At 35.2% G+C, this 25988-nt stretch overlaps 1 protein-coding gene across 3 annotated transcripts in view; it reads left to right on the top strand.

The window, feature by feature from the left end:
* The window catches only part of Stard13 (StAR related lipid transfer domain containing 13), a 483007-nt gene that overhangs the window by 138997 nt on the left and 318022 nt on the right, over nt 1–25988 (top strand). For 2 of the 3 annotated variants that reach the window (XM_071611546.1, XM_071611545.1), the window contains one exon: nt 3559–3693. In XM_071611546.1, the coding sequence (XP_071467647.1) occupies nt 3664–3693 (30 nt within the window). In that variant the 5' untranslated portion in view covers nt 3559–3663. Of the gene's footprint in view, nt 1–3558; nt 3694–24970; nt 25049–25988 lie in introns of those variants that run through there. The other variant, XM_071611547.1, reaches the window with a different exon arrangement.

Raw genomic sequence — 25988 nt, forward strand, 5'->3', positions numbered from 1 at the left:
AAATATAACATAATTAGATTTTTAGCTTCCTGAAGACCTGGCTGTGTCTTGGGTAAAATATGAGCTAAAAATAAAGTGGGAAGTAACAAATAAAACCTTATGAGTAGGTTCTGATAACATCCTTAATGAGACAAGAGACATTGAGAGGACAAGTAACTTGCGAGGTCACACAGACAAAATAATAAGAGGAATAATGATAAGAATATAGACAGCAACCTGCTTTCACTACACTAAGTTAAATCACTAAATAAATGGTAGTTAGTGAGAAGGGAAAGAAGGAATAGAATATATGAAAAACTGGAAGGCCTCTTTGTTTCTCAGATCTGGAGTTCTGTGATATATTTTTAGTCATTCAGCAGTAAGTACATTAGTCTCCATTATAGGAAGAACTGACTTAGAAATATTGACAAAGATTAATTCAATGCAAATTATTTTAGCTTAGCTTGGGAAAAGCTATCATATGATTACATTTTTTCATGATGTTTTTAATGTTCTCTGAAGGTTAATTACACAAACTTTTTTTTTGACATGTAAGATAAATCTACATGAAAATAAATAACAAGGACAATGTTCAGCATATGCTAAACTCTGACCTTAAGCTTAACTTCATTTATAGTTGGAAATCCCAAACTAATTATTACATTATTTTGGATATTAATATTCAGTTAACTGACAAAAAGTAAGGAAATATTTTGGTTAATATTCTAAACATTTTAATACATGAATTTTAAAAATACAAATATTTTGTTTTCCTCTAGAAAGTTTACTATCTTAGTCTTCAGTTTCTAAATTAGATAATTAGTAGGATTCTTCTTTGCAAATGAGGAAGTTAAAGAATGACATGCTAAATTTTGAATTTTATATAAATATTAAAACATAATTTTAGAAGAGTAGAACTTATTTTAAATGCTTATATTCTCATATTTCTTTTATTTTGAAAGAAGGACGAAATGAGTCGAGAATTTGCTCCTTATCTCCCCAGCCTCAGATAGTCAGTAGTGCACTTCATAATTTTTTAGTATATTTGCATTAAGGTGAATATCTTAGAAATTTTTTTTCCTAAGCTTTCTTCTTGTAAAACTTAGGCATATATTAGAAAGGTAATTTTATTGTTCATTTTCTGTAATTCATAGTTGATTTCTTTTCATGGCTTATTTGTATATAGATGAAAATATTCTGTGATATTTATCACATCAATGAAGTCTAATATTCTAGAGTTTATACCTATTCATAGCAACCTTAGAAAATGACTATATTGATAGCATTTAAAATTTTTTGGTGTTACTTTTTCTGTGTGTGGAGGGGGTAGCCAGGGGAGAAGAATAAATGAAGAAGCATTGTATGAATAATATATGGACTACAAAAATTAAGGAATGGATAAAGACTCAGAGAAAAGAATAAAATTTTAAAAAATGTTATTAATCAAAAATTAATTCCCATGGAGTTATGAAGCCTGAAGGAAATCTTGTTTAGTTATTTGCAGTAAAAAAGATATTAAATTAATCCCTTTGAATTATATACTTTAAAAATTCTAGTTTCAGAAGAACCTAAAAATATAAGAAAAATTTCGCTAAGGAACCAAACCTAATAATTTTCTCTGACTGTGTCACTTTTTTCCACAAAGAAGGAAACAGGTTTTTTTGTTTTTGTTTTTGTGTGTTTTCCTTCTGACCCCTGGGGCTTGTCCTCTGTAATGGTTCTAAAAGAACACTGAAAAGGATTACCATTACTGAAAACTCACATCACATGGTCCTCAGAGGATCATTCCTGAAGCAAAGAGAATATCTTCATTTTATCTATTTTACAGATCCATTATTCCCTTATCCATTTACATGTCATATACTATCATAACAATAGCTAATATTAATTCATCACTTACCCTGTGACAGGTATTTTAAAAGTGTTTTATGCATATAAACTCTTTACAATCCAGGAAATGCAAAGTATTATTCTAGTTTTACAAATAATTTACAAAGAGGGAAAGTAATTTACACTGCTTACATGATTACACTGCTAGTTAGTGTCAGAGCCTAGGTTTGAACCTAACACTCCAGCTACTGAGTTTGCATACTTCACCATTCGTTTATTCTCCCAGTACCATGTTTTGGTCTGTTTTCTTCTGCTTTACTGGAATATCTGCAGAGTGGGTAATTTATAAACAAAAGTTTATTTGGCTCATGGTTCTGGGGATTGGAAAGTCCAGAAGCATGGTCCTGACATCTGGTAAAGACCTTCCAGCTGTGGCATCCTGTAGGGGAAGGTGGAAGCGCAAAAAAGCATGTATGAGAGACTGACAGAGCAACAGGGAGCTGCTTTTAAGCAAATCCACTTCTACAATAAAGGCATTAATTTATTTATGAAAGCAGAGCCCTAGTCCTCATCACCTGCTCACCTCTTAAGGTCCCATATCTTAATACTTTTATAATGGAAATGAAATTTCCACATGAAATTTAATTTATTTATGAAAGCAAAGCCCTAGTCCTCATCACCTGCTCACCTCTTAAGGTCCCATATCTTAATACTTTTATAATGGAAATGAAATTTCCACATGAGTTTTGGAGAGGACCTTCAAACCATAGTGGTAACTGTAAAAATCAACTAAAATTTAGGGAAGGGACAAAGAAAGTCACGGAAAACAAATAATTACTTGTTTATTTAACAAATATTTATTGAATGATTGCTCTGTTTCAGACACTGCTAAGTGCTTGGTAGTAAATTAAGGCTTGTCTTTACTTTCATAGAGTTTACAATTTAATGAAGTAGTTAATTATTCAATAATTAGAATGCTAGACATAAGTTTTAATAGAAGTAGTACAGGAATACACGGAAATATCTACCAGAAGTAATGCAATACTTCTCAGAAGCAGTGATGATTAGGCTGAAATCTAATATAATAAGATTATTTATCTGTCTCGCTGTTGAGTCTGTCTAATCTAAAGTCTAGGCCCTTCCAATTCAACGTTGTAATTAAGAACAAGGTGGCTATAATATCGAATTCTTTTCACATGTGCAAGAGTCTAAGTCTGATAATAAATTTGAATGACTAAATATAATAGTGTTATATTAAAACATATATTGCCAAAATTCAATTGTGGGAGAAACTGAACAGCACAAAAACCAATGGAAGAAATGAAAGAAGTTATGTTTTACATATATATTTTTCTATGGCTATAAATGTATATTTTTTCATATACCATAAATGTATGCATTTATTTGTCAATTAAGAAATGAATGAATAACAATTATAACACTTTGATCTTGCTATTTATAAAAGTTTTCAAATATGCAAGTATAGTATTATATCGTACTTTGATAGTTCAAAATTAGTTTTAGTTTATAAATAAGTTTTCTGGCTTTACTAGTGCTAATTACACTAAGGATAAATTTCTTTGGAAAAATTATTAATCTTTAAGAATATTTTTACATTTTATATTAATTTTCAAAGCTATTATAATTTTAAAATATATTTTTATTGATACATCCGTAATTACTTGAATTATTGTCTAGAAAAAGTTATTTATATGTGAAAAAAACCTGCTTAAATTTGTTATTCTGTAGGATTCTATAAACCTGGAGATTACTTATAAAACAGAACATCAGGGGCAAAAAGTATTGTAGAACAAAACTGAAAACTTCAAGGATCTTGATGGTGTACCAAACCAAATGTCAACTGGAGCTCGACCAAAAACTAAGGTAAGGAGCTTTATTACAAAATACCTGGCAAGAGCATCATACCCCCTTATACAGTGCTGTTTACCAAGGGAAAATAAATTCACAGATTTTTTTTACTTTTCATTTTGTTTTTAAATTTAAATTATGGTAGACCATTTTTTATTACAACATGAGGGAATTTGTAATGAAAATATGTGAAGTTGTTAATATTTACAAACATTATGTAGTCATTAATATTTACAAAATAAGAAAAAATTTCTTTTCACTGTTGAGGGAGAATGATTAATCCAAGGTGACAGGTAGAGCCAGAGTAAAGGACTGTATGCACTTCATTTAATTTCTCCAGTATAAGTGGAAAAATATGCTGCAGTTGCATTTCCTTGGCTATTATTAGAAAAGACTTCCTATTAAGATGGTTTGTTTCCCATGGTTCAGGTGTCCAGAACACATCTACAGGACATTAATTAAATAATGGACATTAATAAAACCCAGAGAATTTGTTGTTGTGTTTTTGATATAATAAAAATAAAGAAAAATTTACCAGCCTTTCTTACAGATATTTTGCAACTTTTAATCAGATTTGTAATTTTTTTCTGAACATTTAAATTTTTTTTTCACTCTTTAAAAATTGAATCTGAAAATAGATATTAAGTCCTTACCAGTATTGGATGTATAAGGATGTTAAATAATAATTTACAAGATTTTATACAGGTACTTATAATTCTTGATTTATGATACTCTGGCTACTTTATGATGTAAAAGAGTAATAATAATTTTATGAGTAAATATGAAGGTAACATTATGCATTATCCTGACAGAAAACAGGAGAAATTTTTAAAACTTATCTGAAGTGGGATAATTTAAGAGATTGCTTGCAAAGTTATGGGCAAGGTTAAGAGAAACAAGTAATTCCTAAGATCGTTGATTGCCCAGCAGTTTGCCCAGCAGATCTTTGTTCTTCACGAGCAAATGTAGTCACAACCAAATTATAGACTGACGGAGAATAAACTAAGAGAGCTGCTTCTAACCTTCTAACCTTCTGGGACTCAAATTGACTAAATTCATGGAGAATCGGAGGGAAGAGCATTTGACTGATGCAGGGAATTTTTAGGACAGTGAAACTACTTTTTAGAACTAAATAGTAGTATATACGTGTTGTTATACATGTTTTAAAAATCCTTTGAACAACAGCAAGAGTGAATAATGTAAATAATGAACTTGGGGTGAGTATGACGACGTGTCAATATAGGATTATCAGTTGCAACTATGTACCGCTTAGTTGGGGAATGTTTGTGGTGGGGGAATGTATGCATGTGGGAGGTGGGGGAGACTTGGGAAAGCTCTGTACATTCCTCTCAATATTTCTGTGAACCTATAAGGTCTCTAAAAAGTAAAATCTATTTTTTAAATGTTTTCTAAATTAAAAAAGAAAAATATAGTACATCCTATCTATTCTCTCTTTCGGTAAAGAATGATAGACAACATCAAACTTTTACACTCAACTTTCTTTTTAGATCATTCCTAGCCCAAGAAAAAAATATTTATTGCATTTCATTTGATTTTTTTTTAAGATTAACAGTGAAAGTTAAAAAGGAGAAAACCATTATCTTTAGTGTGATGCTATAGTTCATTGCCTATTGCCTCTTAAGGGAATGTAATTTATTAAAGAGGCATTTGGGACCTCTCTTAGTTGTTTTCCTAATAGTACTTTTTAATTTTTTAAATTCTCATTCCTTTTTTAAATTTTTACACTAAGCTAATAATTATTCTTGGACAGATGATTTATTTCCAAATTAGTTCATTCAGGATAAGGACAGAATAACTATATAAGTTATAATATAAAAACATTGGAGAATATTTAATTTCCCAACCCATTCATAAGATCATAATCTGAGTCCTCAGTCATCTTAGTGACACAAGGAATGGAGAAGATACATATATATCCTCAGATATTGAAACTGGGATCCATTTTGGCCTCTGAAAATATTTTTCTGTTATCTGTTGTCACCACCAACAGTGTCATAGGTATTCCTTCTAAGATATTTGCCTGTAAATAGGTAGCACATAGTACAGGCAGGGGCCCCCTTGGTAGAGGAATTCTTGATTGTGTTCTGCCTGTGGATCCTTAGGCAAATGGATAATAGATTATGAAAGCTTTCTTGCTGTTTTCCTACTCTAGGGAACAATCTCTAAAAGCTGGCTCATTTTTGGTTCCTCTGAATACGTCATGAACTTAGAGTCTCCTTGATAGAGAAAGATTGCCATAGGCTAATTTTTTTTTCAAAATAAGAAACAAATATTTCTGCACAGATTTATGATTTATGGTGGCCTAATGTGAGTTCATTTGTGTGACTTATTATCATTGTCATTTTCTCAGACTAGTCTGCAAAATCCAATTTTATCCATAATATATCTAATGTGTAAAATTTACTGTCCTGTAGAGCATGCCTGAAGAATACTTTTTTTTAATGTAGCTGTGATTGCTGAATACTGAGGGGCAAGGCCTCTTAACTTTAGACAGTGTTCCCCCTGGGCTAGCACTACACAGAGAATGGAATATGAAGGTCTTATTGTATGTGTCTTTTTGCTTATTGTCTTATTGCTTGTGTTAATTAGCTTTCCATTACTGTAACAAATATCTAAGATAATCAACGTAAAAAGATGGAAGGTTTATTTTGGAGGTTTCACTTTGTGGTTGTTTGGCCTGTTACTTTTGTTTCTGTGTTATGAATGCACAATAGAGGAAGCCTTCACCTCATAGGCAGAAGAAAGAGTAGAGCTCTGAGGTCTTAGACCCACAATGACTTGAAGTTCTCCAACTAGGCTCCACCTCCACTATATCCCAATAGAGCCACAAGCTGAGGACCAAGCCTTTAACACATGTGCTTTTGGGGAACATTATCCAAACTACAGCATTGCTTATCAAGATTTCAAGGCACTTTTAGTACAAATTTCTGAAGTTCCAAACATGGTTTGTACCATGGTAGAACAACTCATTTCTATTTATCTCAGATATCAATCCCTAGGGTCAAAGTAAAGCATGATAGTTGTTAACAGTAACTATAGTATAAGTGAGTTACAAAAACAGTTCAAGACTAACACTGGGCTTAAATACTCCCACCAAACACAAGAACCGGGTATCTCAGTATAGACATCAGGTCAGAGCTGCCATGTATAAACGACATGCCCTACTCAAGGGCCCCCTTTTCTAATTTGCACAAAGATACCTTCTTCTTACCAAGCTTTTAGTCCCTAAGATGGTGAATACCAAAGAAGATGTGTTTTTTAAATCTTTATGAAAAATATCACATGGGCTAGATAGGCTATGAAATGGCTAAAGGATGGTCTAGACCATGTCAACAGAAATGACAAAAAGCCCAAGGCGTGAACTATAAATTTGGCCAAGTTGCCAAGCTGAGAAGTCTTTTAAAAAGTAATCCAAGGCCACAGGGGCCCCAGTTGAAAATATGACACTACCCTGGTTCTGGCTCTCAGCTTTCAACCTGAAAGAGCAGGCCAGGCACATTTCTGAGGTCATTGATTCATGAGTAGGTTTTGATTTATGTTTAGTTCACAGCTCATGTGTGTGGAGCAAAGAGGATCTGTTGATGCTGGTAGCTGTATCCTAGGCAGAGATCAACAGGGTATGGACTGGCCAGTTCCACATGATCTACCTCAAGAACCTGCATCTTCAGTCCTCATACTCCTACTGAGAGTCCTTGGTCTCTGGCTGCCATGACATTTCTAATTACCTGGTCTGATGCCTCTTGAACTAAATGTATCAAGTCTTGAATTTTAAATCTCCTTCCTTAGTGAAAGGCAACTTTAGTCAATTCATCATTCAAGTCACAAACCTGGGAAACACCCTATTTTCTGTTCTCTCCCTTAAATACACTTTGATCATCACCAAATCCATCTTTTCTACATTTCTAAAAACATAACGCTTTGCATTTATATCCCTAATGCCACTGTCCTAGGTCAGTTATCTTTCACCTGAAATATACACTGTTAGCTGGTCGTCTTCTTTTGGCAGCAAATACCCATATTTGTTATCCAAAATGCAAATTTTTTAAAGGTTAAATCTGATCATATCTTGCAGAATGCTAAATCTGATAATATCTCTGTTCTATGGGGAAAATCCTTCAGTGTATTCACATTATCTTTGATAGAAAATTAAATTTCTGTATTTGTCAGACAAAGCCATTCATGATCTATTCACACCTACTTCTCCATTGTCCTCTTTCTCTCCCCTGACTTTTACTTAATGTCATATCAGGTTACTTTTAGATCCTTAGGTCTTTACTGACTCTCCTTGTATTTGCATCACTTGCTCCTTTGACCTGGAATTCCCTTTCTGTCTTCTTCAAATTAGTTCATTTTACTAGGTTCTCAAGCTCTGGTTATAGAAAGTCCGTGTTCTTCGGGCATTTATCATATTAATGCCTTTTATATGTTTTTGCTTTTCCTTCATAGAACTTGAAGCAATTTCAAGTCCAGACTGTACCACTCATCTTTGAAATCTCAGTGCTAGGCAAAGCAACTGAAAATAGTATGCCCTCATGAAATTCTCAAAAACATACTATGTTCTCAGTATTTTAGCTAGTAAGAGCACCTTTCTGCTGTGGTGTATTGGACAGAAATTGCTATTTGGATACATGTGAACCAATGTTTTGGCAAGATACAAACACTAGAAGGAAGAGGGATATATACCACAAAAATTTGCTGGGTTTCAGGATGTCAAGAATTAAAGAACTGTCAGGGACAAAGACTTCCGTCTAGAAGAAGTTCCTAGAAGAGTTTTTCATCTAGGACAGACTTGTAGTTTTTCCTCACCCTCCCACCCCTTGCCTTTTTTTGTCTGAGAGATGTTGGCAGCATGCTATCCTTTCCACTGCCACCTTCCCTTCTTTATTTTCAACTATTTCTTCCATTCCTTGACTCCTAAGACATAAGAAAACTGGTCCCAAGAAAGAAATCTCTTCCTTCTCCAGCACTTCTAAAGGGTTTTACTTGAAAGTAGAACAAATAGACAATGATGAAAAAAGTCAATACTTTTAATTTTTCCTTAAAGAGTATTGGCAGGACATAAGACAGATAGAAGACAGGTCTTGAGCCATGTTTCTTATACTTTTCGAAGCCACCTATGTTTAGTGAATTTCCTAGACTCTTGTTAGAGAAAGGAAGAATAATTAAAGGATATCTATAGCCTTTGTAAGAGTTGAGATGAAACAGGGGCTAGGGATTTGGCAAATGAGCCTTTTTGCTAGAAGACAGGCAGCTACAGAAATATGGGAGAAGGAAAGCCGCAGGTGGTGATGCTAGGGGAGGACATCCTGCCTCTTGTTACTTTTTACTTGCTGTTATTTCTAGAATGACTACCTCATGGATCCCTGCCTGGGCTCCTCAGTAGGGGGAAGTTCAAAGGATTTTTGTATGGTTAAAGGAATGAGGAAAAGTTTGTGAAACATGTCTTCCCAGTAGCAGCTGTAGAGGAAGCAGAATTACTTTGGCTACCAGACTAAGGCAGCAATTCCCAAGGGACTATCTGTACAAACACAGTGGCCCAGGAGACATAAGATAGAGGCTGACTATTACTGTGTATGTGTGTTTCTTAGTAATATCATAAAGAATGAAACACCTAATTTACATTTGATTCTATGATTAAATCATGATGAACTATTCTAGAATGTTTATGTACTTCTATTTGTCACCGCAGACTTGGGAGAATATTTTCCAGAGCTAGTATGTACTGAGCCATCTCTGTGTAAAACGACATCTGTCTCAGGAACACAGCCCACTTGTGTGGGTGAAAATATGCAGTTGCAAGCTGCATGTGGCCACTGCATTCTTTAGGCCTTTGTTATCCTTGAAATCATCCCAGCTATCAATCAAATTTATTTCTCCTCTGAATTAGTAAAAAAATATTTTTAAACATGGCATATCTGAAAAATTCAAGACTTTCATTCAGTTTGTTTTATAGTCCTTACTGATTACAGAAGTTTCCTCTGTATCTTGAATGGATAGCAGCATTGACTGTTGTAATAAATTCTCTGCTCTGCAGACTTGTGCAGCACAAGCCTGTGCCAAAAGTTATGCACCAGATGGCAACTGAAAATGATTGGATAACTATGGTAAGAGTGTATTTAGAGAAAATACACAGTTACAAGTAGTATACACACTTTCAATGTTTTTAAAAACATATCAAATAAGTCAATCTGTATATATTGATTGAGTGCCTGTTCTATGTAGAAGTTTGCAAGAACTGCTGCTTTTGTGTCAAGTTATCTGGACATAGAGCTTAGAAATATTACTAATATGTCATCTCTTACAAGAATATTGGAGAAATAATGACTTCCTAAGATATCAAGGTTCATCCACTGTTGATTTTCTGTGTTAGGAACTTGGAACTGGGATTGAGAACATTTTAGTCATCAAGAAAAATGTTTCTTGTGGGTTTCTTAGCTAGGAATTGTTAAATTAAAAATTTCAAAACTTCTCAAAGCACTTAAAAAGAGTAAAAAGACCTTTGCAATGGGATTGTGCAGTGGAGAGAGACTGTGCTCAACTCCAAATACATCCTGGATGAGTGAGAATTTATAGTTAAAGATAGGGTGGGGGATAGTGAATGGAAATTTACTAAGAGGAAACATCAGAAGTGTTATGGTTTGGATATGAGGTGTTCCCCAAAGGTTCGTGGATTATCCAGTGTTTCTATCTGAAATTATTATATTATGAGATTATAATCTAATCAGTGAATTAACCCATTTGATGGATTAATAATTTGAATGGAATACAGGATAGGAACTGTAGGCAGGTAGGGAGTGGCTGGTGGAAGTAGATCACTGGAGACATACTCTTAGGGATTATACTTTGTCCCTGGTGCCTCCATTTCTTTTTCTTTTTTTCAGCTGCCATGAGTTGACAGCTTTCCTCTGCCACTTCCTTCTGCCACAGTTTTCTTTCTTTTATTTGTTTTAATTAGTTACACATGACAGTACAATGACCTTGACATATCATACATTTGAATCAGATGGGATATAATTTCTCATTTTTCTGAGTGTACAGGTTGCAGAATCATATTGGTCATGCAGTCACATATATACACACAATAATAATAATGTCTATTTCATTCTACTGTCCTTCCTTTCCCCCCATCCCCTCCCTTCCCCTCCCATCACTTCTTTCTACCTAATCTAAGGTGACACTATTCTTTTTTTTTCCTCACATCTTCATACATGTATTATTTTGTATAACGAAGAGGGTCTCCTTCCACCTTCCATGCAATTCCCCTTCTCCCTCCCTTTCCCTCCTACCTCTCTTTCCTATCTAGAGGTAATCTTCTTCCCATGCTCTTCCTCCCTGCCCCATTCTGAGTCACCCCCCTTATATCAGAGAAGACATTTGGCTTTTGTTTTGGGGGATTGGCTAACTTCATTTAGCATAATCTGCTCTAATGCTATCCATTTCCCTGCAAATGCCATGATCTTGTTATTTTTTAAGGCTGAGTAATATTCCATTACAGAGCAATAGTAACAAAAACAGCATGGTACTGGCACCAAAACAGGCTGGTAGACCAATGGTACAGAATAGAGGACACAGAGACTAACCCACAAAATTACAACTACCTTATATTAGACAAAGGTGCTAAAAGCATGCAATGGAGAAAGGATAGCATCTTCAACAAATGGTGCTGGGAAAACTGGAAATCCATATGCAACAAAATGAAATTGAATCCCTATCTGTCACCATGCACAAAAGTTAACTCAAAATTGATCAAGGATCTAGGAATCAAACCAGAGACTCTACATCTAATAGAAGAAAAAGTTGGCCCTAATTTCCATCACGTGGGGTTAGGCCCCAATTTCCTTAATAAGACACCTCTAGCACAAGAATTAAAACCAGGAATCAACAAATGGGATGATTTCATACTAAAAAGTTTTTTTCTCAGCAAGAGAAATAATATGTGAGGTGAATAGGGAGCCTACATCCTGGGAACAAATTTTTACCCCTCACACATCAGATAGAGCTCTAATCTCTAGGGTATACAAAGAACTCAAAAAGCTAAAGACCAAAATAATAATAATAATAATAATCCAATCAACAAATGGGCCAAAGACCTGAACTGACACATCTCAGAAGAGGATATACAATCAATCAACAAATACACGAAGAAATGCTCATCATCTCTAGCAATCAGAGAAATGCAAATTAAAACTAAGATACCATCTCACTCCAGTAAGAATGGCAGCCATTATGAAGTCAAACAACAAGTGCTGGCGAGGATACAGGAAAAAGGTACTTATACATTGCTGGTGGGACTGCAAATTGGTGCAACCAAATTGGAGAGCAGTATGGAGATTCCTTGGAAAGCTGGGAATGGAACCATTATTTGACCCAGCTATTCCTCTTCTCAGTCTATACCCAAAGGACCTAAAAACAGCATGCTACAGGGACACAGCCACATCAATGTTTATAGCAGTACAATTCATAATAGCTAAACTGTGGAGCCAACCTAGATGCCCTTCTACCACAGTTTTCTGCTTTACCTTAGGTTCAGAGCAATGGAGTCAGCTGATCATGGACCGAGACCTCTGAAACCTTGAACCAAAATAAACTTTTCTTCCTCTAAGTCATTCTTGTTAGGTGTTTTGGTCATAGTGATGACAAGCTGACTAACACAAGGGGAAAGGGAGATTCTTGATGAACCAACCTAATGGTATTCTTGTTAAAGGAAGAGGAGGAGGAGCCCCAATCAGATAGTGAGAGTGATTAGATGTTGAGGGTGGGAGGTTCAGGTTTGACTATCAGAGTAGATTCTTAGTAAAATTGGGTTTTACAAGGAAGTGCTCAGTAGGATAAGCTTAGAAGAAAGTTTTCCTAAACTTTCCTAAACCTGACTAAAGTTTGGTTAAGTAGAGAATCTTTGTCAGCATGTGCCATGACCTTAAGAGACATGTAGGAGACAGGATCCACTAGAATGACCCAACTCATGGGCAGGATCTGATCAGGTGATAGAAATAGATTTGGTCTGTAAACAACACAGCAGAGCCCTAGAGACATTAAGCATCTAAGAAAGCCTCCATCACAGTATAGAAGTGACTGTGAATTATGGTCATAAATGTCAGTGTCCTGATAATTCTGATTCCTTAGTCATTGCACAGCTGTTCCTGGAGAGTAAGTGAGACACATAAATTAGTGACTATAGTGATTATGCTACTCACATCTGCTCTGCATCATCTTCTCTATCCTTTCCAAACAGCTGTAGCCAAAGATGAAACTTCCTTTCCCACAGCTCAGACCATAGGACCATAAATTGTAACCCACCCCATCTTCCACCTCTAAGTATCAAAATGAAGATTCTTCAATCATCCAAGTTTTCATATCATTTTACTGGAGAAAAACTAAGCAGTGGCCCCACTGAAAGGAAGAATGATGTGAATTTTCCATGTTGACATAGTAGTTTTTTGTTTGTTTGTTTGCCACAAAAAAAAAATGTTATCTTTGTGTATTTAAAGGACAACCACATGTAGACAGCTTTCTAATAATCCTTTATTTTGAAATGAGAGTCAAGCAGTAAGTCTAAAGTAGAAAAGCAATTTGGTTGAATTAATTCACACTTATGTGTAAATTACTGAAAGACCTTAAATATTCTTGGAAAGTTGTATTTTAAAGTGATTCTCGGTATACTAAAATATAGTTCAGTGAAAGAACACTCGCCTAGCATGCTCAGGATCCTGTGTTTGGTCATAAGCACTGCAAAAATGAAATGAAATAAAATAGATTATCTCTTGATCCAAACAAATCTATGGGGAATAGTAATCCTGGCATGTAACATGGTAAAATAAACAAGTCTATTAATGCCCCAGAAACTGTTTTAAAGGCAGGGGCAGAACACAGACTGTTATGGTTTAGATATGAAGTATTTCACAAATACTTATCATGTGAAAGGCCTGGTTTCCAATGCAACAATGTTTAGAAGTGGGGATTTTGGGAAGTGATTGGATCATGAGGACTCTGGCCTTCTTAGCTGAATGAACTATTGGGAGATTGTAGGACGTGGGATCTAGTTGGGATCATGTTAGGAGCATGGCCTTGAGCACTTTATCTTGTGCCCAATTCCTCTGTTGTCCACTTCCCTTCTGCTTTGCAGAAACCATGAGGTGAGCATCATTCCTCCACTATACCCTTTTACAATGATTTGTAAAATCATTGTAAAAGGGTATATTTGGCTTTGCTTTAAGCCAAAAGAGATGGAACTGACCACCTTAGATGGAAACCTCTGAAATTGTGAAGCAAAATAAATCTCTCCTCCTTTAAGTTGTTTTTCTCAGATATTTTGTCACAATTAAAAGCTGACTAACATGACTCATTCCCATCTGAGTCTGTGCTCTGCTAAGTTGTACCTGTTTACTCACAACCTGTTCATGCCCCCTCCACTTCTAATTCCACTATTCTCTTGAAGTTTCAAGTCTTTTTTCTTTTTTTTTTTTTTTTTTGTAGTAAGTTTCAGAATCAGAACTTAAGGATGGAAAAAAAAAAAAAAAAGCCTACCAGGGAGGAATGGTAGTTAGCAGGTACAGAGATAGGGCCATGGTCACTGTGAGTACTGTTTGTAAACATCATGTTCTGGTCATTGTGAGTCCTGTTTGTAAACATCGTGTTCTGGTCATTGTGAGTCCTGTTTGTAAACATCAAGGGCAGACAATGGTTTGTTATAACTATATCTGTGTATGGATTAATTTTATTTCTCTGTAAAAATATCAGAAATAGAAAAATAATGGCAAACTATTATTGAGAGTATAAGTGTAGCTGTTGATGTCAAGTACTTGGAAAATATCCAGCCCTATTGCTCCCTTGGGCTAGACTGATACTGTCTATGAACTTCCTTCAAGAAAAACAACCAGTTTCACCATCCATTTTTATTAACTCCACATTCTCAGAGGAACCTTTACGTACTCCCTTGAATATCAGGACTAAATTTATTTCGCTACATGTAGAGGCATCTTACTGGATATAATTATCCACAAAGCCAATTGTGCCTTCCAAGACAAGTAGGAATATATATGATTGTTCTTCCTCCATTCTGCCTACTTTCTTTTAAGTCTCCAAACATTATTTCAAGAATAAGGAAAGCAATATTTTTGTTCCTTATGGAAAAAATTCAGGATCAGTATGCTTGCTATGAGTGGCATCAAATACTTATATGGGCTAAGAAACTCTTCCTTGGTTAATATAGGTCATCAAAAGGAATTGGATTTTAGCTACTTTAATGGTGATATTAATGCCTACTAGAAAAGAAAATAGGCTAAGAGATGCAGGCTCTGATGAAAACCTGAGATTCCAAGTTAACAGCTGTAGGTAAGCACTGCCCATAGAAGTCATCCACATATTTAATTTTAAGTTTATAGCAGCCACTTAAAAAAAAGGAAAAATAACAGGTGAAATTTTATTTTCACATTGCTATTAACATAATGTTAATAGCATATTTTATTGAAACCAACATATACAGAGTGTTATCATTTCAACACATAATACATACAACAATTATTAACAAGACAGTATTTTTTAATTATAAGTCTTCAAAATAGAGTATGTATTTTACAAATAGCATATCTAGACTTAGAGTAGCCATATTTTAAGGCTAGTCTGGGGGACAGAGCAGCTCCAGGGGATAACACAAGAAGAAAGAACTTCATGATGACAAAAACCATTTATTTATTCTAATAGAACCTAAATCAGAGAGAGAGAGCATTAAGAAACTAATGATGGAAAATTAAGAGAATTGCATAACTTTGGACAGAGATTTCCAAGAAATAGACTGGTTAAAGATGATTTATGTGAATAGATAGTATTTACTGAGTATGATTCAGATGGAGATAAGGTGATCAATTTTTACTTTAATTAAGGGATAAACTTGGAATTCATTCAAAAATGATCTTGATTTTCTTAAAGTAAGTAAGAAAAACAGTTCTGCTCCTGGAACAGGGTAGAAGTAAAAGTAAAAACCAAAGAATATGTGTCTAAAATCCCCCTAAACATATAACTCTATAGAGTAAAGCAGATTCCTGAAGCTAATACACATAATTTACTTCCCTAGATTTAGGGGATTACCAAAATATATATATTATTCAGGAGAGAGAGAGAGAGAGAGAGATAGATAGATAGATAGATAGATAGATAGATAGATAGAGGCTTTGTTGACTGAAACTCATAAACATTCATGGGTTATTATTATTGGCTAAAGAAAGGGCTGTTTTGTGGAGATGAAGTATCAAGGAAAAACAATCATCAGAGAGCACCATTAATTGTCAGAGATGTGCTATTCTTGATGAACAACAGAGAATCAGTGGAGGTGAAGAAGGGCTGTCTTTCTGTTGAGAGCAATTAGACATTTGTTTTATCAAAACATTTATTGCCTACTTTTTAGAGCCTTCATACCATTACTCTATTATGTATTTAATGTGAGGGCATATGATGCTCAATAATTAGTTTTTTCCTCCTCAATGTGGGCTTTCAGTGGCTTCATAAAAATGATAAATGGCTCTTCTTGGACATACAGGATAGAGATTGGCAGGCAATTCAAAGTTAAGATTTCCCAGTAGAACCATCATTACCAAGGCGATCACATACTACTTTGCCTCTATTCTGAAAAATGTCAAAAATTAGGCCAAGATTTTTATGATCACCACTTCATACTGCCTAAAAGGCTTTTCTACCCTCCCTTCTAATTTTTTTTTTTTTGGTTGTGCATGTGCCTGCAATTTCTGTATTTTCTCAGTTGCATCCACTTTGAATATGCTTGTTTATGGATGCTCCTAAAAGCAATCATTTCAAAGAACTCTAGGTTTTGCTGAGACCATTGTATACATGGGAAAATTTATTTTATTGGAAAATGACTTAGGAAGACACAAAAACATGTTATGATACAAGATAAGTGAATTATTTGATAGCATATCCTGTAAAGCAAGGCACTTGGAACCTTTAATAAAGAGCATGTTCTGAAATATCCCATATAACACTTTATTAGAGAATTTTCTCACACCTGATCTTGTTTGAATTGTACAATGACCTCATCAGGGCATTTGAAAGATTCTGTTGCTTTTTTTTTTTTCTTTCTTTTGTGCATGCAAAGCAAGCACTCTACCAACTGAGCTATATCCCCAGCCCCAGATTCTACTGTTTTGAAGCCAGAATATTTAAATGACTTGACCAAAGGCACAGAGCTGATATTTGACAAAAACAGTATCCTAATGCTCTTAGTTCTATATCATATCATTCTCTCCCTTTATCTTTGAAAGTAGTGTTTTCCAGACCACAAATCCTGGATGCAATGACTATAACTACTTGCTGTCTTGATGGCTCTGCTCCCATTTCTTATAACTTCAGCTCCTACAATTTCTGCCCACCATTCTAGGAGTCTCAGGGTCTTTGTTCCCATGGAATCTTGTGGGAGTGGGGTATTATTTTTTAAAGTTGGGTTTATTTTTAAAAATCATTTTATTATCCAGTTGGGAATCTACGGTGTCATCTATTACTGCCCAAGTCATGAACAGCTGAATCCCTCCAAAGATACTAAGTCTGCTGCAGTGTTATGCTCTCTCACTAGTCTGGCCCAGCTCCAGGCTGTTGCAGTGTGCTGCTCAGACTCCAAATGCAAAGGTAACCTCTGAGCAGAGGAAGTGCCCTTTGCTCCACCCCCTCCCCCCACTACCTTCTTTACTTCCAAAGCTGTTAAACACTGCCCTCAACAGAGTCTTTAAGGAAACTGCTCTTTTCACTTTAATTGCTTGTTTTTATAGTCTTCTCTCTCTGAGTAGTCCACAGAGACTGAATTTAAGAAACCAGGTAATAAGTTCCATACTTTTCCCTTCAATTGCTGCATTCCTCCTCCAATGACCTATTGAGCTTTAACACAGCAGACCTTCCTTTGAATAGTTATTTCCCAGAATATTCTTAGATCTTTCCAAACAATAGATTCGGCTGGGCCTATCATGCCCATCCTTCCACAGCCAGACATGTCCATGGTTTAGATGATAAAATCCAGATTGACACAGTTTCCCCCCAGACACTGACCCCACTTTCTCAGTTACCTTTTGTGAACATCTATTGAATCAAAGCCAGATTTTTCTGCCTATCGAATGCCCTTTCCCAATTGTTTGTTTAATCTTACTATCTTTCATGCCCCTGTCTCCATAGGATGTCAGAGAAAACTTGTGTGTAATGAGTGTTTCCCATAAATATCAATGATATAAACAAGTAAATGATAAATTATGGGTGAACTATTATAGACTAACTTTTCTTAGATATATTTCTAGGTATTTTTTATTAATGATTAAAATATTTTTCTCTCAAAATACAAAGCTGTTATGCATTAGTGGTGTCTTTCTCATCATCAATATTCTCTTCCTTATCAAGTTAACATGAATAAAGATGTTGGCAGTGGATTAGTATGGTTTTTATTATTAATGAGGGAAACACATTAATTAGTACAACACTGGGTTAAGTTATTGAACAAACCAGCCCTTAAATGAAACAAAACCCACTCAGAAGCTCAAAATCTGAGGAAGGTTATAGTAACTTAGATCTCTTCTATAAAAGGATATGCAGATACTCATAAATACATAATGCAGCATGAAAAAAAATTATACTTTGTGAACATTAGTACAAGTGGTTTTATGTAGTACAGAGTTCAAGAATAAGTCATGAGAATTTTATCTTCAGAGAGGATATAGCCAAGTTTAAAAAAATGGAACTCACTTCCTTTTGGAGAGACTTCAAGAAGGAAATGAGATTTCCAACACTCTTTTGCCTAAAGAAAGAATAAACTAAAGTTGTAAAGGTCAATGAATGAATCACATACCTCAATCCTCTAGATTTGAAATCTATTGATAAATAAAGTATCAAAAAGAGAAAAAATAAATACTTTTATTACTAATAAAACCAATTTGGAGACCATCCCTTGAACCCAAAATTGCCTTTTTATTTTCCCCTTTTATCCTAAATAGAACTTTCTTGTCGCAAGTGCATCAGCTGCACATATTCAAGCCTTTTTTGAAATAATAAGAGCTGGTGAAGGGTTACCATGTAATTTTCAAAGAAGAAATAAGAAAGTGAGCATCATATGTCTAGCTTCCTCCCTCCAATTGGAAAAGACAGTAATAGGCAAACTTTCTGAAAAGGGCCAAGGTAGTGACTAATTTAGGCTTTGAGACCATGTGTTCTTTGTTTCAGCTACTCAATTTTTAGCTTGTAGCATGAGAGCAGATGTAAACAATATATAAACAAAATGAGTACAGATGTTGCATTATTTTTCTAGGGCTGCCTTAACAAAGTACTAGAGACTGGGTGGCTTAAACAATAGAAATTTATTGCTTCATAGTTCTGGAGGATAGAAGTCTAAGATCAAGGTGTGGGCAGGGTTGGTTTCTTCTGAGAATTGCAAGGGAAATCTGTTCCTGGCCTCTCTCCTAGCTTCTGGTGGTTTGCTGGCAATCTTAGGAATTCTTTGGCTTGTAGAAACAAAATCCTGGTCTCAGTCTTCATATTCACATGACATTCTTCTTGTATGTGTATCTCTATTGTCCTTTTGATAATAACAACTGTCATATTGGATTAGGAATTCACTTTAGCCCAGTATAACCAGTATTAACCAATTATATATAAAATTATCTTTTTTCGGATTAAGTACACAATTTTAAGTACTGGGGGTTAGGACTTAAATATATGAATTTGAGGGAGACACAATTCAACTCATAAGAACTGTATTCCAATAAAACATTATATATACACATGAAATGTTGAATTCCATAAAAATAGCATTCAACTGTTATGAGAAATTCTTTTTTATTTTCCCCATAATGTATGCAAACTATACAGAAACAAACCTGGTCTGAAGTTTACCAACTTCTGAGTTAAATCACTTTTCCTCCATAGGGAGGATAAGTTAGGCAGGGAAGAAAACAAAAGTGTTTCTCCAATTGTCACACCCCTGGGGAGTGGAAATATGAGGAGTGAGGTGACAAATGTCCCATATCACAGAGTCCAAAGACTGAGGCCAACTTGAAGTCAGAATGGGAGGCATTGTCCAGGACTTCTCATTGTGGATGAGATGGTCCAAGGTCAGAGATGACAATGGAATAAGAAAAACAAAATAAGAGATAAACAAGGAAGCTTAGAAAGTGTAATTTACAGTCTTCATTTTAGGCCATTTAAAAACCACAGTATACCTGAGAAGAAATTGATCAGCCTGGTCAAATTAATTCAGAAAGAGTAGGAACAGAAGTAAATCTATAAGTAGGAAGCTTAGAGGAGAGGGTAATGCAAAAATCCAGGCTGAAGTTACAAGAACGTGAACTGAAGCTTTCTCTGACACTTCTCTTAGTTCTCTCATTTCTAAAAATCTTTGGTTGTGAGTTGTTAAAATATTAATAAAGACTTTGATTTTCATAGTAAGATTTTGCTCACACATAGGGTCTTTAGTGCAGGTAGATTTACATACCATTTAGTCAGCCTTAGGCTCTTAATTTCCTATAATTGTTTTCATTCTTTAGATTCCATTGGTTTGCTGTGTAATTTTTACTGCAAGCCTTTATGAATCAAATGATTATTGTGAAGGGTGGTCTTGAGGGACATGCCACCCTCACCATCCTTTCTTCTAGAACATGCTTTCCAAAATCTGCTCATATATCAAACTATATGACTAAAAACAGCCCATGTGTACTTCATTATTTCAAACTTTCCCTCTGAATTGCCTTCACAGATTTTCAATTTCATAAGGGCTTCTGTTTTTTAATTAAAGGGCAGTTTTTGTAATAAAAGGCATAGAACATTTCTGCTTCTTTTGTGATGCTTCTACTGAGGATTTTTGATTCTATTATTTGATGCTAGTGCATGAAAAGCTATGTAATAAGTTATTGTTAGACTTTAGTGCAAGGAACAAGAGAGTCTCTTCTGATAAGTATTTCCTTTAAGATAACCATATTCACAGAACTCTTCAATATCCATTTTATTTTGACATTTAGAAGGTCAGAGATAAATTTTGTCCTTGACTTTAGGTGAGGGACTCAACCCAGGTTTTCAGTTTATCTTTTCTCCTCTCTCACTTTATTATTTGGATCCTTTCTCTTATTTTTAACTTGCTTTTATGATTTTATTAGAATCTCTTTTATTACAAGGAGACACAAAACATTTTTGAGCATTAGTAGGCTATAAATCAGCATTAATAAATGATTGGCTCTTATCATTTTGTCCAGGGGGATTATCCTCTAATATGGAACTTTATGACTTTAGTTATCTATTAATGCCATCTCAGGTTACAGTGAGTTTTTTTTTTTTAACCACACATATTGCTTAATCAATGATTCCTGTCTTGAAATGCTATATTTATTAAAGAGACAAACACATATTGGACTGCAGAAATACACACCTTTAAAAAAAATGTTTTTAGGAGGCAGTTTAATTATCTCTTTGAAAACATTAAAATTAAACTAAAAATACTTTAGTTATGTTCCTTAGAATTCATTTGCTTGGAAGTGACAGAAGCCCAGCTCAGTATCATTTAGGAATAAAAAGGTATATATTGATTTGAAATTTTTGGAAAGCTTTACCTATAACTAGATCCCAGGAGCTCAAAATAAGGCGCTTTTGCTCATAACCCTGCTTTACTGAATTATTTATTGGCTTCATTGTGGGGCAGGATCTCTCCACAATATACAAAAGTGACTAGCAGTAGTTCTGGGTTTCTAGTGCACCAGTTCTAGCATTTGAGGTGGGTGGGACGAGGGCAGGGGCAGTCTGTTTGATGTCCATTTGTCAACAAATCTAAGTAAAGTTTTGAGGAAAACTTTTATGGCCTGGCTTTGGTTATGTGACCTTCTTTTGACTTAACTGAGACTAAAGAATTCCAGTGAGTACTTAATTAGCCAGGGCCCCATGATATGCTCATTCCTAGAGACAGGAGATGTGATTATCCCGACCCAAATTACTTGGACTCAGGAGAGTTCCCAAAGAAATTTGGGGATGAAGAAAACACAGGTTAACTACATCTTTCATTATGTTTTCATCACTTGGCTGCCCAGAATCTACATATACCTTCTTACCAACTTATAAAATTCTCAAAATTGCCCTTGCTAATATAATGTAAATATACTTCTACAGGGAAAACCGCTGAACCTCTACCCTTAAGGGAGATAGGACTCATCCAGTTACTGCTTTCCACTTTAATTGCAGACTCTCTAAGTTAAAGCATTTTTTCTTGGTTAGGTCTAAATGTAACTTCTTATGCCTTGACCAAAGGGTACATTTAACACTGCCAACTCATGGTGGTAAAGAGAAAACACTTGCTGCAGTAAAACTTCCATTTGAGTAAGGAGAAGAGGGCTTCCACTAAATAGTGATCTCAAATTTATAACAATTGTCTTGTGCTGCTGGACAAAGAAAAGCAAGAACTCTCTGACTTGGCAGTGGAGGGAGTTGTTTGTTCAAGAATCTAGCTTGCCATTCCCTGTTCTAGGAGGAACTCCCTTTTCCATTGTCCTACATGGTGACAAACAAATGGACCTTGGAGAGATTTTCATTCAGACAGCTGTAACATTTCAGTTCCTATTTCCTGTAGATGTGGATTTGGAGGCTGGAATTTGTCTTATGCGTTGGGCATTTTCAGGTATGTCTGCTAAGCCTTGGCATTTCTCTGACAATGCCATTGCTTTTACTGATGGACCTGGTTGCTATTTGTTTGTCTGTTGATTTCTTGGATTCTCCCCAAAATGGTACCCAGAGCTCTTAGACAGTCACCATCAGTGATTAGTCACCATCAGTCTAGTTTTAGTTCTCACTGATTCTTCCTTAGCAATCAGACCTTTAAGCTCTGCCTCACCCCCCAGCCATATGGACCTGGAACTGGGAAACTGGGCTGTAGTCATGGAGATCCTAACCATTTGTGGTGGTGAAAATTCCTGGGGATGCATTTTGTAGAAGAGTTCTAATCATTCTCTTTGTTAGAAAATGTACATACAGCAACAAGTATTTGCAAGGGATCCTTTGGTTCTCTGGTCTACCTGTATCCCAATCTCTCTTCTCATTCTGCTTTCCACTTGTACTAATTTCAGCAAAGGAGACTGACACATGTACGATGTCAAAGGCTTGTGGTTATTTGCTCTTGACTATTTTGGAGTACCAGATGAAGGCAAAAAGGATGACTGAGCAAGGACTTAATCTTATTTCCTCTCTGCTTCCAGAACTACCAGATTAGTTTGAGGAGTATCCTTTTCTTGTATAATCTGGTTGAAGATTGAAAGTAGCTAACACCCTCCAAGATTCTGACATTCTTTTCCTTATTCCCTAAAACCCTATACTTGATATTTATATGATTTGAGTTCTAAGACACATTAAGCATCTTCCAATGGGCGTATTTGCTGTCAAGCAATAGGTTTTGCCTTTTTTCCTAGCCTTGAATGGAAAATTCTCCACCTCACTTCAGCTCAGCCAATATCACATTTTAAGGTCTGTTGTTTATGATACTCCACTTTTGGGAGTCAAATATTTTATTAGTTAAAGTTTACTTTGGTACACATTATAGAAATGTGTACCAATGGCTTAAATAGAAGGAACTTAAGGAATTTGGCTTCCACAGTTAAGTCAGAAATATAGTTGTCTTCAAGCATGTTAATTATAAAAGTTCAGTGTTGAGACCAGGACACAGGACAGGTAGCTATTTATCAAGCAAAAGGAAATGGATACATAACACTTCCCATCACCCTGTTGCTAACAGCCTCCAGGAGAGGGGAAAGATTGCACTTTCCAATATAAGCAATCACCCCCTGTGTCTCTCTTCCTTGGTTACTTTTGGTCATGTAGGCTGCCGCAGTGTGGCTGGGCAAAATAACCTGGGGTGGGGGGTGGGGTGACAAGCAACTTGTGAAGGTTGAAACAGCGGGAGCCCTTTATTGTAGGACAGCAGAGGTATTTATACCTAACTCATTATACACAGCTTGTTTCAATTAACATCATCTAGATACATCAATTAGTCATTAAGGAATCCTCATCATCTTAATAATTACACACAGCTTAACTTAATTATCATCTAGATACAGCAGTCAGTCATTAAGGAATCTCCATCATCTTAATGGCTCGCTGGCGTTACTTCTCAAACCACTCCTCCTGGCAAAGTGCCAGGCGCCATCTTGACTTGTCTGTGGCCCTCAACAGTAGGCATGAAAAGAAACCTAAGATCTATAAAGGGGCAGGACGCCCCTGCTCACTCGGGCACCAGCTTTGGGGCCCCCTCCTCTCTGAAAGAAAATCAATCTCAATCTCTCTCTCATGCTTTATCTCAAGCACTTTCCTATGCAATAAAAGTGCTTTATGCTTACTTCCTGTTTTCACACAGAGTATTTAAAATAGGTACACTCATTGAAATTTAAATAACTTTTTTACTCCTTCATCATCAAAGACGTTCTTAAATGAGGTTTGCACTTTGTCTTTTCCCTGCAAGTGCATGGCAGTGAAGGATATAGCGATAGGTACAGTTTAGCCCCACTTCCTTGACTTATGCTAAGACACCAGCAGCTTTTTTGTGTCATTAATATAAATATCAACATAGTGAACAAAGGCAAATAACATCTCAGTATTTTAAAGAAAATAATTTTGACCACACAATCCCTCTGAAAGATTCTCAGAGACCCACAAAAATCTGAAGATCACACTTTGAGAACCACAGCCTTATTTCCTAAGAATGGAAATAAAGATATTTTATTAGGATTCACAATAAAAAGACCCAGGAGTATGAGTTGCTACTTTGGCTTGTCCACTGATTTTTTTTTCTCAAATTTATTATTTGTTCTTTTTAGTTATACATGACATTAGAATGTTTTTTGACATATACTTACATGGAATATAGCTTCCATTCTTGTGGTTGTACATGATGTGTAGTTACACTGGTCATGTATTCATATATGAACATGGGAAAGTTATGTCCTTTTCATTATACTGTCTTTCTTGTTCACTGATTTTTAATCTGTCATTTTTGTCATTGTAATACTTCATGTCAAGCAACTTTGAAATGCTCGTTCTAAATTTTCCTTGAGAAATGAAGAAAGAAAGTCAATTTAATGGAAATAGTTAAGGCATAAAATATTGATTCTTGGAAAATCTGTGTGTTTGATAAATTTTAAAATTGTCTTATTTATTTATTTATTTATTTTTGGTACTAGAGATAGAACTCAGGGACACTCAGTCACTGAGCCACATCCTCAGCCCTATTTTTTGTATTTTATTTAGAGGCAGGTTCTCATGAGCTGCTAAGCACCTTGCTGTTGCTGAGACTGGCTTTGACCTCACAATTCTCCTGTCTCAGCCTCTGGAGCTGCTGGGATTACAGGTGTGTGCCACTGTACCCAGCTAAAATGTTTTATTGTTTAAGAAATTTAATTTTGAGGAATAATATTAATATTTTGATATTTAGTTTTTATGCTATGGTATATAAAATTTTAATTTCTATGAAATGACTCTTTATAAATATTTGTAACTTAATTTTCATACTTATAAAATATTTATTGAATCATATACTGATTAGTTTTTAGAAATAGAGAAATCTAAAGTTGGATTTCGACCATACCATTTGCCAGCCAATTGAGCATGGATTTTTAATGTCCTTGAGCCTCAGTTTCCTCATTTATAGAAAACCGGGGCTATTTTATATGAATAGTATAATGGCATAATAAGTGTGAAACAGTGTTTTGCTGGCCACATAGAAGGCACTCAATAAATGCTCACTTTCTTTCTTCCATTCATTTACTGTCCCTGTTCATACTTAACAAGAGTGACAAGCACTGGACTGCAGTCTCACATAGTAGAGGGAGTGTTGATCTTTCTCCATTTACTTCTAACTGAACACCCAAGCTGCTGTGAACCATGCTTGGGGAGCAGACTTGTTTTGAAGCAGATTAAGATTCAGATTATAATTGGGGACTTTTCTGTAGGAGTAGGATCTTTCTAGAGATACCTCAAATAGAACAACTTTTGTTGCTATCTTTTTGATGTAATTTTTTTCTGATGAAAAGATATGAAAAATGTGGAAGGGAATTAAGAGTAAAAACAAGAAAGAAGAGTGATATGGTGGGGAGTTTTGTCATTGTTGTTTTTCAGGTTTCAGGTTTTATTTTTTTAATACCATAAGCTTTTTTTTCTAATAGCTAATACTGTTTTTCCTCAAAGTACAGCATCATATAATTATAACATGAAAACTGAAGCATTATTTGAACATCCTAAAAATCTTATTATCTTTACTATTATAAATTTAAAAATAAGAGAGCACCAAT

Source organism: Marmota flaviventris, chromosome 4 (genome assembly GCF_047511675.1).
Source record: "Marmota flaviventris isolate mMarFla1 chromosome 4, mMarFla1.hap1, whole genome shotgun sequence".
NCBI classification, from domain to species: domain Eukaryota; kingdom Metazoa; phylum Chordata; class Mammalia; order Rodentia; family Sciuridae; genus Marmota; species Marmota flaviventris.